General features: G+C 35.8%; 1 protein-coding gene across 1 annotated transcript; it reads right to left on the bottom strand.

The window, feature by feature from the left end:
• Positions 1–15,050: 15,050 nt before the first annotated feature.
• Positions 15,051–16,052, bottom strand: LOC142317617 (uncharacterized). Its single transcript, XM_075354173.1, has one exon. It carries the CDS (start codon positions 16,050–16,052, stop codon positions 15,051–15,053), a length of 1,002 nt encoding a protein of 333 aa, XP_075210288.1.
• Positions 16,053–16,358: the final 306 nt, after the last annotated feature.

Genomic DNA, 16,358 nt, shown 5'->3' with positions numbered 1-16,358 from the left:
TATCAGTATTTTCTTATGGTGTATTTAGTTTAAATCAATCGAAATTAAATATAAATTCAGACATGAAGTATTTTCTTTTCATTATTTTTTTTTATTTCTTTCAAAAAAGAATGACTTCGGCAGCATTTCAAGATTTTATATCCTGGAATGTTTACTATACTCTCAACTTTTTCTACCAGTTCGTGTACAGTCTATTTTATATAAAAGTTAAAAAAAAAGTGGATGCAGACTACATCCTTGTCTCACTTGGTACTTCCTTGTGCGAAGTAAAGGAAGTATTGTGATCGCGAAATATTTCGGTTTTCAGATTTCAACGAAAATATCCATTTTGACCATCCCTGAATCCATTTTGACTAGTTTCGGCGTGACGTCTGTGCGTACATTTATGTATGTATGTACGTATCTCGCATACCTCATAACTTTTTTTATTAATAATTAACTTCTGATTGTAAAACAAAAGTTTTACGATTAATTATAATTCAATAATAACAATAAAAAAATATAAAAATATCAGAAGTTATTAATGAAATAAAATTTTATGTACTTATCATTTTAAAAGAATGTGTGTATGCAATTTATAGTCTTACAAGGAAGTCATGTGGTGTCCACATCAGATTTTTTTATATACAACTTATTTTTAAATAAATTGGTCTTCTTTCGTGGCATTTCAAATTAATTCTTTTTTAGAATGTTAAAAATGTTTCGTTCTGCATTTTTAAATGTCTTTTCTAAATACCACGTACAGATGGCTAGGATTTCGAACGCGAAATTCTCTGCTGTATAATGTATGTACTGCTACAGAGTGATTTTTTATCCTGTTACCCAATTGCTAATGTCTGGTAATTTTTTTCTAAGAAACGGAAATTTTGTTTTGTGACACGAAGTTGGTAGCGCTACTCAACCGGTATAGATACAACAGTGTGAGTTGATTCTCCTTGAGCTGTGTAAACCTTTGTGCCATTTCGGGTCGTGTTACGAACAGAATGTCTTTTACTATAGAATAACAAGTTTTCATTCTTGAACAATATTTTGCTACGAAATCGTACGCGAGTGTAAAAGAATCATTTCAAATTAAATTCGTTGGTGTTCTCCGCCAGAAAAAATGTTACTTTCTAGGCTAGCAAACCGATTTCGAGAGACAGGTCGTGCTTGCGACAGAAAGCGTAGTGGTCGACCAACTCGCTTGACAGATGACGTTTTAGAGAATGTGAAAACAAGATTGCTCAATTCTCCACAAAAAAGTTTACGAAAACTTTCCACGCAAGTCGGTTTGTCATATTCGAGTGTTCAGAAAGCTGCTAAAAAATTGAAATTGTATCCGTATCGCGTTCTATTAGTCCAAGACCTTCGCCTTCAGATTTAAACAAGCGATTGCAATATTGCCGTTGGTTTAGGTCTCTCGTAAACGATAACGGAATCGAATTTTTAAACGCAGTGTTCTTTAATGATGAAGCTTGGGATCCAATCAATCAATCATCTCGATGGGTATGTGAACAGTCAAAACTGTCGAATTTGGGCGGTTGAAAATCCTAACGCTTTACAAGACAAATCTTTGCATCCTGAAAAAATTGGTGTGTGGTGTGCGATGTCTCGTCATCGTATAGTCGGACCCATATTCTTCGAACAGACAGTAAATGGTGAAGTATACAGGAATATTTTGCGCCAATTTGTGTCCCTCCTGGAACCTCAAGAACGGTATTGCTGGTTTCAGCAAGACGGCGCTACATGCCACACGTCTCGAGAAATCATGAATTTCTGAGTTCTTTGATGATCGAATAATAAGCAAGTGCTTATGGCCTCCAAGATCTTCAGACCTGACATCTTCTGACTACTTTTTTGGAGTTATAAGTCCGAGGCCTTCAAAAACAATCCTCACACTATTGATGAACTCAAAGTCAATATTACAGACTTAATCACGAATATTTCCGATGCAACTCTTAAAAAGGTTTCTGCTAATATGGTGAAAAGAGTCCGTGCGTGTATAACCGCAAGGGATGGGCATTTTGAACATATTTTTTAACATATATTTAAGTAATAGCTTTTTATTAAATCTCTTTTGTAAGTAACAAATACATTTTTTATTCCACCTAAATTTCCCTTTCTTAAATTACATTTAAAATTGGGTAACAGGACTAAAAAATCACTCTGTACTAGACAAAAACACCAATCTGAGACCAGTTGGATTATTTTATTAACCGGTAAATTGTTATATTGTAACAAAAAGAAATGTTGAAAATAGAATTAATCATACGAGTACAATACTATTACACAAATGGACTATATTTGTATTATTCGTTCATGTGTGTGTATGAAAGCGTAAACAAGTGGTACATTGTAGTTATAACTGCGTGTTTGAATTGGCACTGCTAATGTTACTAGTTTTGCCTTCATTTCCAAGTTTTATGACTGGTATTTTTTTTTCATTACTAATTTTTTGTTTCAGAGTATTTTGAGCAATAAGTGTCGATACATATTAAAGTTTTTATTTTTTTTTTGTATTACATCCATCGTTACCTTAGGAAGGTTTTGGCCAAGATATAACTGCAGATTAGAAAAGGAGTGACTTTAAAATGTTAAAGCAACTATACGTTGAAACAAAATAACTGAAAAATACTCAAAAATTCAAGCTTGAGTAGCTGACCTTTATCGTATGTTTGGTCATAAAATACCTAAAGGTTCAGCAAAATAAAGAATTAAAAGCAACCAAAAAAAGAATTAATAATATAAAATATTATTAACAAAAAAAAGTAAAGATCCAAAAAACTATATTTACGAATTAATTCGATAAAATAAGTACAACTATGAAGAGTAATACTTCGAAAAAATATAGAAGGATTACCTTCAAAACGTATTAAGATTGCCACTATACCACCCTGAACTAACCCGATTGAGCAGATTTGGGCGAAATAAAAAGTCAGTCGCAGAAGAAAATGTGTCGCGATGGCAAAACTTACTAAATTATTGAGAAAAATTCTTGTAAAAACAATTAAAACTAGAATAGAATTATTATAAAACAGACAAATCAAAGTGAGTCGAAAGATTTACAATAGCTAACAATGTTATTGAAAGCAGTGGTGATAGCGTTTATGAATTTCAGTTATTAGATAGTAACAATACAGGTGACATGGATATGAAAGAGCGTTAAATTAAAAATTCTTATTCTTTCTTCCTACCGATCTTTTTTGTTAGTAGTACGGAAAATTTTTTGTTAGTAGTAGCCGCCATCTTGGAATGACGTCACAAAAGGCGACAGTATCACCATTTCCGTACTACTTTTGTTAAAGAAGGGATTTTTTTTAACCTCAACGGGACTACCGTTAGGTCTTGCTTCACAGAATGAAATTTCTTTAGCGTGTGAAAGTGCCATGCCTGACCGGGATTCGAACCCGGAACCTCTGAATGAAAGGCCGAGAGCTACCACTCGCGCCACGGAGGGCGGCTAAAATAAAGGATTAAACAAATTAAAACTGAAAAATAATAAACATAATGAAAAAATAGATTAAGTAAAAATTAACCAAATAAAATATAAAAAAATATATAAACAGAAATACCATTAAGATAGATAAAAAAGGAAAGAGATGTTCGTACATTCTCCGTGCAGCGTATTCACTAGCTTATGCATGTTTATCTATATTCCTGGTGCCTTCACAAAGCTTCATCAATCTTCCTATCCTGGGCGTTAACAAAAATGTATTAATTTTGACTAGTAGTACTTCTTAGAATATCCTCATTTATTTAAGAAACAATAAAATTAATATTTTGAACTAATAATAAAATTTATTAGTTTATAAGTTATGACATATAGACATGTTTATATACCACTCGCGCCACTCGCGAAAGGAAGTGTCATGCTTTCGAAAAGCATGCATGTTTTACTACTCTATGCTTTTTTTTTGGGGGGGGGGGCTAAAAACGCTTTGGCATTATCGTCGCCCAGAATAATTTTATAAAATAAAAGAATAAACTATCTTAAATACAAAAAAATAAAAAAAATTACAATAATAATCACATTTAAAATTTATCTTAAAAACTATTTAAAACTAATATCTCAGCCGTAAAATTTGAATTAAAATAAGCGTAAAGATAAAATAAAATGAAGCATAATAAAATTAAACTAGAAATAAAATAGAAATTAATAAAGTCCAGGAGGAGTGCTAAGGACCTCTTCTCGGATAACAGAAAGACTAAAGAAAAAAAAATTACAAGTAATAACACAGATAAAATATCACTTAAAGCTTAAAACTAATATCACTAAAACATGTATAACTAATATCACAGTGGGAAACTTAATAAGATACCGTTTAAAACTTAATAATAAAAATAAAATATCAATAAAGTCAGAAGAGGTGTAAAAGGTCCCTTCTCGGATACAGAATAAAAAAAAATAAAAATCATAACGATTAAATGAACAGAAAAACAAATACATTAAAATAATTCTTCAACACTAGAAAAAAAAAGTTGTAATTCTAAATTTTGTATAAAATATTAACACTTCGTAAAAATAGCAACACCCGGTCTAAAACTTCCTTATTATTGCCTAGAATTTGACGAATGTTTCTCTGTAATTTAAATTTACGACGCAAGGCCGCACAACATACAATTCACAAATATGTGGCGTACAGTCAAGCGGTAGTTACATTGAACGCATAGTGGTGCATTTCTGTCTCATGAACTACTCGTGTGTGACTCTGGTGTGTGACTCCGCAGTCGACAGAGGACCACTCCCTCACGTCGAGTATTACTGCGTGAGGTGAGTTGGTGTTCTGTCCTCTATGAGTTGGAAAGCCGCAAAATTCCCGTAGCCTTGCAGGCCGTAGTACGTGACTACTTGTCCGATCGCACGGCTCTGTTTAAGGATGCGCGCCTAGTTGTGGAAAAGCCCGTCTCCAGGGGAAGTCCGCAGAGCTCCGTTCTCGGTACCTTGCTGTGGAACCTGGTATTCGACGGATTTTTGGGACTGAAATTCCCGGAAGGGGTCACAACCCAGGTTTTCGCCGATGACTGACTCCTGTTAGTTCGTGGTAACTCACGACCGCAGCTAGCAGACCGAGCTCAGGCGGCTTTGTCAACCGCAGTGGGCTGGATGGACATTCAAAATTTAAAGATTTCTGTAACCAAGACGAAGTTTATGCTTCTCAAGAGTACAGACAAATTATCGTACAGTTGTAACCCCCATAATAAGTATAAAGGCTGTGTAATCAGACGAGTGGGTGTTCATAAGTACCTAGGTGTTTTTTTTTTTTTTTTTTATGAGAAGTAGCTGTTTAGTAACCACATTAGGAAAGTAGCGGCGAACGCCGTCTCAGTGATGCGCAAACTTAGGAGGATTGCTCGGAAGGACTGTGGGTTGTCAGGCCGTCAAACGTACATGGTGTACCGAGATGTCTTCGAAAGCATGATCAAAGATCATAAGAGTCAGTATTACGAATTTTCTTTAACTAACAAATAAATCCTTTGAAGTCCATCTCGTAGATTTTTTAGTTTTATTTATAACACTTTCAAAATCATAAAATAGCAAGCTACTAAATTTTTATTTGAGTAAAAAAGGTTTTATGGGAATTACACCTCAGAGGTTTATCATAATTGGCAGTTCAAGTGGATAAAATGCTTTAGTCTCATAGATTACTGAATATAAAATTTACATATGACATGTAATGAAAAATACAACATACATCTAATATAACACATTTCCAAGGGTCCACTTGGGATTGGGAATTATCATTTCCAAGGTAGGGTTAATCTCGTTTTGGGGTAATCTTCTATCCTGGAAATTTTTAATCAACTTAAAAATTCCATAACGGGTCTAGGTATCTTAAAAATTTCGATATCTTATGCAGGAAATTAGATATTTTGAAATTTTTTTTTCAACTGAAACTTTATCTTAGGAAAATACTAACTATCTGATAGTGATTAATTTTTAAACCCTAAAATAAGGAACATTTATTTTAATGTATGTTACAATACTTAAAATTGTCGTAAAAAAAATTGTTGTAGACACCATAAGCTTCCTTGTACGCCGATTAAATTACATATGCACATTTTTAAAAGTACATAAAATTTTATTTCATTAATAACTTCTGATATTTTTTCATACTTTTTTTATTGTTAGTATTGAATTATTATTTATCGTAAAACTTATTTTACAATCACAGGTTAATAATTATTAATAAATCAATATATTTAAATTAATAAAAAAGAAGAAAATTAAAAAAAGGAGATGAGTCTGATTCGAACAGATGTGCCTTCCCCTTGTAAGATCCAAATATGTCATTAATTAAAATTTTATTTAGCAATAACTCTGGAATCAATGAAAATAAATACCACTTATGATATATCATTGAAAAGCTCTCGATGAGGGCTTATTACTGCAGTTAAGAAAAAGTTCAAAATACAGTTTTGTGGGGGATTTTGAGCTTTTTTGGACAAGTTTGGTCCAGTCGATTGCAATTAAAAGGGAAGGCACAACTAGATGTTACAAAAGTCCTAAATCCAAAATTTCAACATCTACGGCTAATCGTTTTTGAGTTAAGCGAGAATTCAATGCTAATGTTTTTTTTCTTGTTTAACCTCCGGGACCACCGTTAGGTATTGCTTCAGAGGATGAGATGAATAAATTTTACCGTGTATGAAAAATATCATGCCTGGCCGGGATTCGAACCCAGGACCTCCGGATGAAAGGCCGAGACGCTACCAATGGCGCAATGCTAATATAATAGAATTGATTAACGTCACAAATACACGCAGAATATAGTTTTATAATACTTGTGATAATATATTGAACTCCGCTGATTTTCAATTTAAGGTGAGTTTTTATAACACAATTATTACTAATAATATGTTTCCCTTTAGGCATTCGTGGAACAATTTAATTTATCGTGTTGAGTATCTATTTTAAAAATCAAAAATAGGAAAAAAAAATGATTAAAAAGTTAGTGCATTCACATTATTTTAAATTAATGTTTATATTTAGACAATGATGTTGAATTATTATTTATATTATAAAAGCCTTTTTTAATTTCAGTCGAACCTCTATATAACGAACCTGAATGTTACGAAAACTTCGATCGTACATTTTCTTAGTGCACCGTGAAATTTTAATAAAACTACGTATAAATTTATCTTTATCTAACTCTATCTATAAATTTATCTCTATCTATAAAGAAATGGTGACATCCTGCATATTAACATAATACAGCATGCAGTAATACACAGTAATTTTTATGAAATATTTTTTAAAAATAATGACAAATTTAGAATTTTGGACATCTATGTGAGTTTAAGGTAGTTATTTTTTGATTTCCGTATTTAAATTCTACCTGTATACAAAGTATTCACACAATAGTCAAGAATGACAGGTTATTTTTTCTGAACTGATAAAGCGAAAATTCCCAAGATTATCTTATAACCTATTAACAATAAAATTCTAACAAAAGATTTAAATGTGTTCTGCAGTTCCTGTCCGCCTGTACATTAAAGTAGCGGAATTTCCCGAAATCCATTAATTAACGCAGAACATTAAAGTTATCTAAACGAGACAATTATCTACACTACGTAGACATAACAAATACAATTCTTAGAAAACATTTAACACATATTATTGTTCAGTGCATTTACTATTGTTCAGTGCATACATGCAGTTCAGCAATAATTTTTCCTTGGATTTATTCGGTTGGTTCCTGTAATTGAATTACGTTACTCGCGTTACACAGTACTGTACTGCTTCTTTAATATGCCACATACTATGTCAAAACGGAAGTGCATAGTGTATTGGAAAAGAATAGCGTTATACACGAAGTTGATAAAGATGTTAAAAAAAGATATCGCGCAACAATTTGGAATCCCATCGAGTTCATTATCAACAATTTTAAAAAAATTTGGACGTGAAGGCAAGAACTAGACCAGGGTAAAGAAAATTTAGTGAGAAAAAACGAAAAGGTAGTTGATGATAACGTATGATGATATCGACGAAGCCATTTTAAAATGGATGACAGTAATGAGCGAAACATACTTCCGTTATTCAGGACATAAATCAAAGAAAAAGCTCAGGAATTTGGAGCAGCATTAGGACACAAAGATGGCCAGAAATGGGTGGTTAGAGAAGTTTAAAAGAAGACATTGTGTTATTCATAAAGTAATTTCTGGAGAAAAAGCAACTGCCAGCGTAAGTGACTGTAACTTGGAAGCAGACTGTGTTGAAACCGACTTTAGAAGAATATTCGTGAAAAGACTTTTCAAAGAGGACGAGACGGGTCTATTTTTCAAATGTTTACCCAGCAAATCGTTAAATTTGAAAATTTATCCGTTCTTTGGTGGCAAACAAAGTAAACTAAGAGGCTGCAAACATGCTTGGGACTGAAAGACTTAAAATTTTGTTAATCGGAAGAAGTAAAACTCTTGTTGTTTTCGAGGAGTTAGATCTCTATAGATCGACTACATATTTAATAAAAAGGCGTGGATTATTACCGAAATTTCTACAGATTGGGAAAAAAGCTAGACAAACAGATTACCAGATAAAAAAGAAAAATTCTACTTTTTTTGATAATTGTATGGCACATCCTCAAGACATTAATTCTGTATTAAATAACGTAAAAATCGTATTTTTCCCACGAAACGTAAGGTCAATTACAACCAATGGATCAGGAGCTAATTAAAAATCTTAAATTGTACTAACGAAAAAGAATTTTGAAAAAAGTATAACCCTTGTAGAAAATAATGAGACTGTCCTGTTAATATTGTTGACCTCCGAGAGAACATTTTTGAATGATCAAAAGTATGGACCAAAGATGTTAGCGATGAAACAATATTCCATTGTTTTTGTAAAGCTGGTTTTAGTACCATCACGACAGAATAGAATGAAGAACATGATATGACACTAGTACAGCTAAAACGTCACTGAAATTTCTTTCAAACAACTGGAAATGTCAGTAACGAAATTACACTGGAAGATTTCATCATTACCGTTTTAAAAACAGGTTACTTTTTCTGATTTTCCGGACGATGACGACATACTTCATAGTGTTAGTAAGTCCTCTGAATCGGTAGTAGAAGAAGAAGAACAAGATGATGATGATGATGAAAATTTCGAAGACCAGAAGGAGGAGATAAAACCTACCGACGACGAGGTTTTACAGACATTTAACACAATTAGACTTGGGCCAAGGATGAAGTACCTGACAATATTTTGACAATTATTAGTACCTGACAATTATTTTGTGAGAATATTTTGAACATAGTACCTTATTCAAACACAGAAAACAACAGAAAATTACTCACTTTTTCAAGTAATAAATGAATGTTATATTAAAAATTATATACTGTAAACATTAACTACCAGTATGTATCAGTAACTAAAAAATGCATTAAGATTAGTGTTTTATTTAAACATTTTAAGTTATCGTTGTGAATTAATCATGTGGTTAAAATAAAATTACAGTATGTTAACCAAGTATGTTCAACAAGCTTTAAAGTATAACCTACATCCATTCTAAGTACGAGGTAAGTCCTTACCAGAGATACATAGTTTTTATAAGTACGTATAAAATGTATTAGATTAATATGTAACACATGACATAAAAAAATACATTTACATTTTTTCTGTTGTGCCTTCAAAAAAATAACAGTACTTAATTTTAATTCATCATAAAAAGTTCGTAAAAAAATTAGACTGGGAATTCTTGTTACCTCTGTATAACGAAAACTTCTATTAAAGGAACTTTTTCCCCGGATACTCGATTTCATTATATAGAGGTTTGACTGTATTTTATTTTGGAAAAAAGAAAACATTTTAATAATAAATTGAGCACTGCTGAATATATTATAAAGAATTACTACCTTTTTTTTTGTAATTCAACAACTTATAATAATAATTATAACAGTGTCAAGAAATAACTTATAGCAATTCAAATTTTATGGAAAAAGAAGAAAATTTTAATAAAATAATACAAAACACATGGAAAAAACTGAAATTTTCTGAAACACTTATTACAGGTTCATCAGCTTTGGAATTGGGAAGCAGAGATCTCAATCAGTATAAAAATACATTTAAAGAGAAAAACTAGGAAGTAATTTGCAGCGTTTAATATGGTTAAAATTTTACAATTCCTGATATTCAAAAAAGTAAAAAGAAACCGTTATCGTTATTATTTTGAAAAATTCATCATTTTCAGAAAAATAATCGATAATTTTTATTTAATAAAAAAAATTTATTAAAAAGATTAAATAGAAACTTGAATTACAAGTAGAATGTGGTTTTGATTACTCTACTATAAGAACGATATTAAAGAATTAGAATTTAAATACAAAAACTACAAACAATAGAACAATTTTTCTAAAAAATAGAAATGATATAATGAAAATAATTTCTTATCGTTACTTTGAAAATTCAGACAAGAAGAGATTTGAGAAATTAATTTCACTCTCACGTTTTATATGAGGATGAAACTTGGTATTAACTTCACCTTAGATAGTAATTCAAGAGAATAAAGCGGTAAAAAACTTTATCCTTCGATAAAGAATATCGATATAATAATAAGAATTCATACCGTTGAAGAAGGCGGATTTATTTTAGATGGTTTTTCATTACAATGAGTCCAAAAACACCGCAATTAATACGAGTGAGGAAAATTATGAGAGGTAAGTGATTCGCTTTTAATAATTCAAAAGTCAAATGGCAACAGGTAAAGAGTTATTTATTAGAGTCAACTGAAATTGTCTGATGCTCAGGTTGGCACCCCGCCATAGAAAATATCAGTTCTTTGAAAAAAAAGTCTGTTATTATTAACTCTTTTGTTTATTGCAAAATGTAGCCTGCGTTTGAAAAGTGTACTCTGGAAGAACGGTGTGCTGTGATAAGATTTCTATATTTTGAAGGAATAAAACCGGCCGAAATTCAATTGCGGATAACACAGTGTAGTAAAAAGTTGTGTATTAAGTGTACAAACGTTTATAAGTGGATTGAACTTTTTAAATCGGGCAGAAGAATTTTATCGTGTAGAAGATTGGTGGAAATTTCTTCGAATGTTGTTTTGCAAAATGATCTTATTTGCCAGACAGAAGATAAAAATGTGGGAGTTTGATGCATTTGAGGTACGAGTATAGGCAGTTTATTTCATTAAGCAAAAGCTGAACTGAACTGCCGAAAACATGTTCAAGTTGAGTTTCAAGACATAAAAAATCAAAATCACAAAAAAACCCGAAATCACTTTTTCAGGGAACTTAAAGAATGGCTTTTAGTTGACGGTAATATGTGTATATATTGTGACTTCTTTTAAACGTATAATAACTTGTAATGAAACTAGGATTAGTCATTTTAAACGGAATCCAAACTTTTGAGTAGGGTATGGAAACATTCAAGTTCAACTGCATGAAAAAAATTAAAAACCAGGTGTCAGCCGGTAAAATGATGCTGACGTGTTTTGGAAATAAAAGGTCAATTTACATTTGGAAGAACAACGTATAACAGTAGCAAGTACTATTGGGACTGCTAGAAAATAAAGTAAGCCTGCAATTAAGTAGGAAACGTCCTGGTTCTATCTTGAAAGGCGTAATTCTTAAATACGACAAAGCCCGCTCCATACCGTTCAAAAGGCATGGGGGAAGCTATTCAAAAGTTGGGCTGGAAGGTACTGCCACATTTACCCTATAGTTCCGGATTATGCCACCATCAGATCTTTTGTCCTCTCAAAGGATTAGGGCTTTTTCGTGGCACGAGTTCGGCAAAAAAAGTAGATCAAGAGTGGCTTAGACACCAAAGTGAATAATTCTTTAGTATTGGAATAAGGAAGGTCACATAAAGATGGATACAAGCCTAAATATAGTCTGAAATTTCGTTGAAAAATAGGGTTAATTTCATTATCATTGAATAAATAATAATATTCCTAGTCATCGATCCCTTTAATTATTGAAAAACCATCTTATATTAAGAAAAAAACTAATTCTAAATTTGAAACCCAGAAGAGTATTGGTAAAAGACAATATTAAAGATCGCTTAATTGCAAGAAAAAAATAAAAATATAATGCATGCAAATGTTGATATGCAATAGCGGTAACGGAATTTAAAACAATTTGCATATAAGAAAATACACTAAAAACCGATTTAATATTAATAATTATTGTGAAACCAGAACAGTAACGTAATAAGTTGTCAGTATCTTACAAAATTATTGATATACGAGGTGTGTGAGAAAAGTAATGAGACTGACTTTTTACTTACCAAAGTTTTTATTTTTTTCGAACAACAATATTATTCCCTTCAGTGTAGTTCCCTTGGGCAGCTATACACCGGCGGAGTCGTTATACCTACTCCTGATAGCGGCGCTGGAAGGCTTCAACTGGTAGGGCTTTTAACTGGTTGGTCACAGTCTTTTGAATGTTCTCCAGAGTACCAAAATGACGTCCTTTTAAAACATGTTTCAATTTCCGGAAAAAGAAAAAGTCACAAGGACTCAAATCAGGTGAATCCGGGGGAGATTGAGGAACCGTAGGGATACGTTTTGAGGTCAAAAATTCCGTGATGGAAATGGCCGTGTGACACGGGGCATTGTCATGATGAAGCATCCACTCATCTACTTATCTGCAATGTCTGGTCTCATGCGAATCACTCTTTTCCTGAGCCTTTCAAGTACACCTTCGTAAAACACTTGGTTGTCAATTCCTCCTTTTTTTCTTTTCTTTTTTTTCCCCTACATCCTTGGGCCGGACATCCAGTTAAGTATACTCGGCTCAGGGACGTGTCCTTAAACTCTAAGGCGGCCTTCCCACCCACCGGTTTTACACCCGGCACGGTAGGTCGGCCACCCCGGTATCGGATCTTTTCTGTGCCTGCCTCTAATCCCTGCCGAGAGGAATGCAGCCCGGCTATGCCGTTCCACACCCCCCGACAGGGACCGGGTCTCGGGCTTTACGCCATCGCCTCAAACCGGCAGAGCCAGCCCTAGGGGCACAGGACCCCCAGAAACCAGCTCCGCCAGCCGGGTCTAGGTCTTTTTAATTTCCCCTCTTCTTACACGGACAAGCTCCCCAGGAGTCCCCGCCTCCTCACAGGAACCCGCACACCTGAGCATGCGGGCCCTCAGTGACGAGGCTATCCGCCCTTCCCTATTTACGGCACTTTATCAGTCCCATTCCTCCTCATTCAGTCCGATTTCTCCTCCTTTATTCTCAGTATATGTCCGGCAAAACTGGAAAATTGCTGCCAGTTTTCTTCGGTGGTCAACGACCACTCGATGAGGTTGTCCACTTCTAGGTTGTTCTCCATTATAAACTGCCGATACCGTATCCACCTCCTGCACCGAAACAGGGTGTGATCGGCATCATCAATCTCCCCACAATAATGGCACTGTGGCGTGTCCCTCTTACCTATCCTATTTAAGTAATACCCGAAACAGCCGTGACCCGACATAAGTTGGGTCACATAAAAATTCATATCGCCATACGGGCGGTCCATAGCTGGGCGGCCATAGGTGGCGCCATACGGGCCACATGTCTAAGTTATGTATCAACCTCTTAGTCCAGGCCGCAACTGTAGCCCCAGCCCACATCACCTTCCAGTCTCGTCTAGTCGCGGCGTCTACCTCAGTTCTGCTTAGACCCTCCGATCTCAATTTCCTTCCATATATCTGTAGGTCAATCGGAAGGACTGACGCCAGCACACATAACGCCTCGTAAGATACTGTGCGAAAGCCAGCCACAACTCCCAACAGCGCCGTCCTATGCGTGTTGCGCATTCGTGTTTTATTACGTTGGACATTAATGGCTCCAGCCCAAACCGTTGCAGCGTAAAGCACAGATGACATCATGACAGATGTGATAAGTCTTCTTTTGGAAGACCTCGGTACTGTATGATTATCAAACACCCTCTTTATAGCCTTAATAGTGGGCGCCACGCGCTGACAGACCATCTCAATGTGTCCTTTAAATTTAAGGTTTTTGTCAAGTACTACACCCAAATACTTTGTGCTGTTAACTTCTATTATACCCTCTCCACGAATCATGACATTCACACCTCGAAGCCTTCTTCTGCCCGTGAAGAGGATACATTTACTTTTAGCCTGTGACACCTCCATCTCGTTTTCTCTCAGCCACTGATCAATCAAGCGTAGAGATATAATGGCCTTATCCTCGACAGTATCTATTTCTTTGTCTTCGACTAGAATGGCAATGTCGTCTGCGTAAGCCACAATTGTGACTCCTTCAGGGTAGTTCAGTCCAAAAACCCCGTTGTAGAATATATTCCACAATAGGAGCCCCAAAACCGATCCCTGTGGGACACCACCGAAGATCTGGAACCTCCCCGTTCCCTCCAATCCATTGACTTCCGTCCATCTGTCACTTAAGTAGTAGTGCACCTGGTTTACTAGTTGGTCACTGATGTTCATTGTTCGTAGTGCATCCAAAATTGCAGCCCATGGTACAGAGCCGAATGCATTCTTAATGTCCAGCTAGATCATCATAGGTATTCTTCGCGTCCTCCAAGTCCCCTTTCGTACAGCGTTCGCTCAATTGACTACCCTGCTGATGGCATCAATTGTTGAACGGCCCTTTCTAAAGCCATACTGCCCTTCATGTAGACTTCCACAGTTATTGAGTTCCTCAAGGAGCCTATTGGCCACAAGTCTCTCCGCAACCTTACCAATATTGTTGATGAGGCTTATGGGGCGGTATTCATTTATGCCAGAGCCAGTTCTCGGCTTTGGTAGAAAAACAGTCCTGGACTCCTTCAAACACCGGGGGAAGGTGTGATGCTGCAGACCGTAACTCATGATGTCAGTTATCTCCCACGGGACGAGTCTGATTAGGCCTTTTATCACTGTTGCCGGGACTCCGTCTGGTCCGGGACTTTTTTTGTTATTTAATTTGCCGACTGCAGCTATCACCTCGTCTTGTGCGAACCTGCCACGTTCGAAGGGGAAAGACAACCTCCCGTCTTTCCCCTTCTTCCCGTGGGAAAAGCATCGACATCAGTCGAGCAATCTACTCTCCATTTAGTGTGGGCTAGTGTCTTCCCAGTCGCTTGGTGATAATCTGGAAAGCACGCTCCCATGGATCTACGTCTAACTCGCAGCACAGTTCTTTCCACTTGCTTTTTTTTCACTTTTAATCAGGTAGTTTAGTCTTTTACGCGCCGCCCTATACGCTCTCATTGCTTGTACATCTTCCACGGTATTCCCTTCTCTAGTCCTCAGTCTTTGGGCCGTTCTTTTATGGCTCTGAAGCTCAGTCCTTTGGTTGGCTATGTCTTGGTTCCACCAATAAACAGGGTGGTACTTATAAGCGGAAACTGGTATATTAGCGATCTCTCCTTTGATGATTTCCTGCAGGAATTCAGGATCCAGCCTTCCATTGTTCATGATCTTGTGCGCCGCACTATCAACAATCCTTTGGATTTGCCTCTCAGTAAATTTTCTTACCGGTTCTGACACCGAAGGAGTCACCATATGTTCTTTTAATACCAGTGAGACTGCGTAATGATCACTTCCGATCTCTTGATCCAGCACCTTTATCTCCGCTTGGTTCAGAGCCATTCTCCCGTCCAAAATGATTAAGTCCAGAACGGACTCATGGCCCCTCGCGCTGAAAGTCGGGGTTCCGTCATTTAGGCATGTGGTATTAGTAGTCACCAGAAAGTCCTCGAGAACATTGCCCCTCGCATTGCTGGTATGTGCACCAGCAGCCACAGTCTTGCAATTAAAGTCTCCCAAAATAATGACTTTTTTGGGGGACTGCATAACCAGACGTTGTAGTTGTATTATTTTGTTTTGATATGCCACTACGGTTATGTTGGGGCTGATGTAAATCCCGAACAATACATAGTTATCCAGCTCGATAGCTACGACTCCTTCAGCTCTACAAAAGAGCCCATATCCTCTGCTTCCAGTGGCTCTTCTAATTGCTACTGTTCCTGCTGTGTCTGATACCCACTGCCTTCGAGCACCCGCATAAACATTCGGCTCAGTAGCCACCACAAAATCAAAACCATGTCTACCAGCAATTTCCTCTACTAAATCATTTGAAAGGAGGCTCCTATTGTTATTAACCAGTAAGAATCTGATCATTTCTTACAATCAGGACTTCCGGCTCTGTGCTCTGAATTACCACAATTTAAACATTTGGTTGCCTCCCGACATTACCAGATTAGATGACCCGCACCGCCACAGTTGTAACAAAGGTTTCGTCTGTCGGGACCTTTGCAATCTATACTCCTATGTCCCAGCATCTCTGGCACTTGTCATTTTCTGTGCGGATATAAGCACGACACTGTACCCAGCCTATTTTTAATCTGCTGGCGATCAGTTTAGTAGCAGTTCTATAGTTAGTAATGACTGTGGCGTTGCGGGTGTCACCGTAAGCATATCTGATAG

Source organism: Lycorma delicatula, chromosome 1 (genome assembly GCF_047948215.1).
Source record: "Lycorma delicatula isolate Av1 chromosome 1, ASM4794821v1, whole genome shotgun sequence".
In the NCBI taxonomy this organism is placed as follows: domain Eukaryota; kingdom Metazoa; phylum Arthropoda; class Insecta; order Hemiptera; family Fulgoridae; genus Lycorma; species Lycorma delicatula.
The sequence above is the reverse complement of the archived record's forward strand: the minus strand, read 5'-3'. Positions and strand labels throughout refer to the sequence as shown.

What these genes read in the sequence shown, in the direction of transcription:
- LOC142317617 (XM_075354173.1), bottom strand. Translation starts at nt 16,052, where the DNA reads ATGATCAGATTCTTACTGGTTAATAACAATAGGAGCCTCCTTTCAAAT.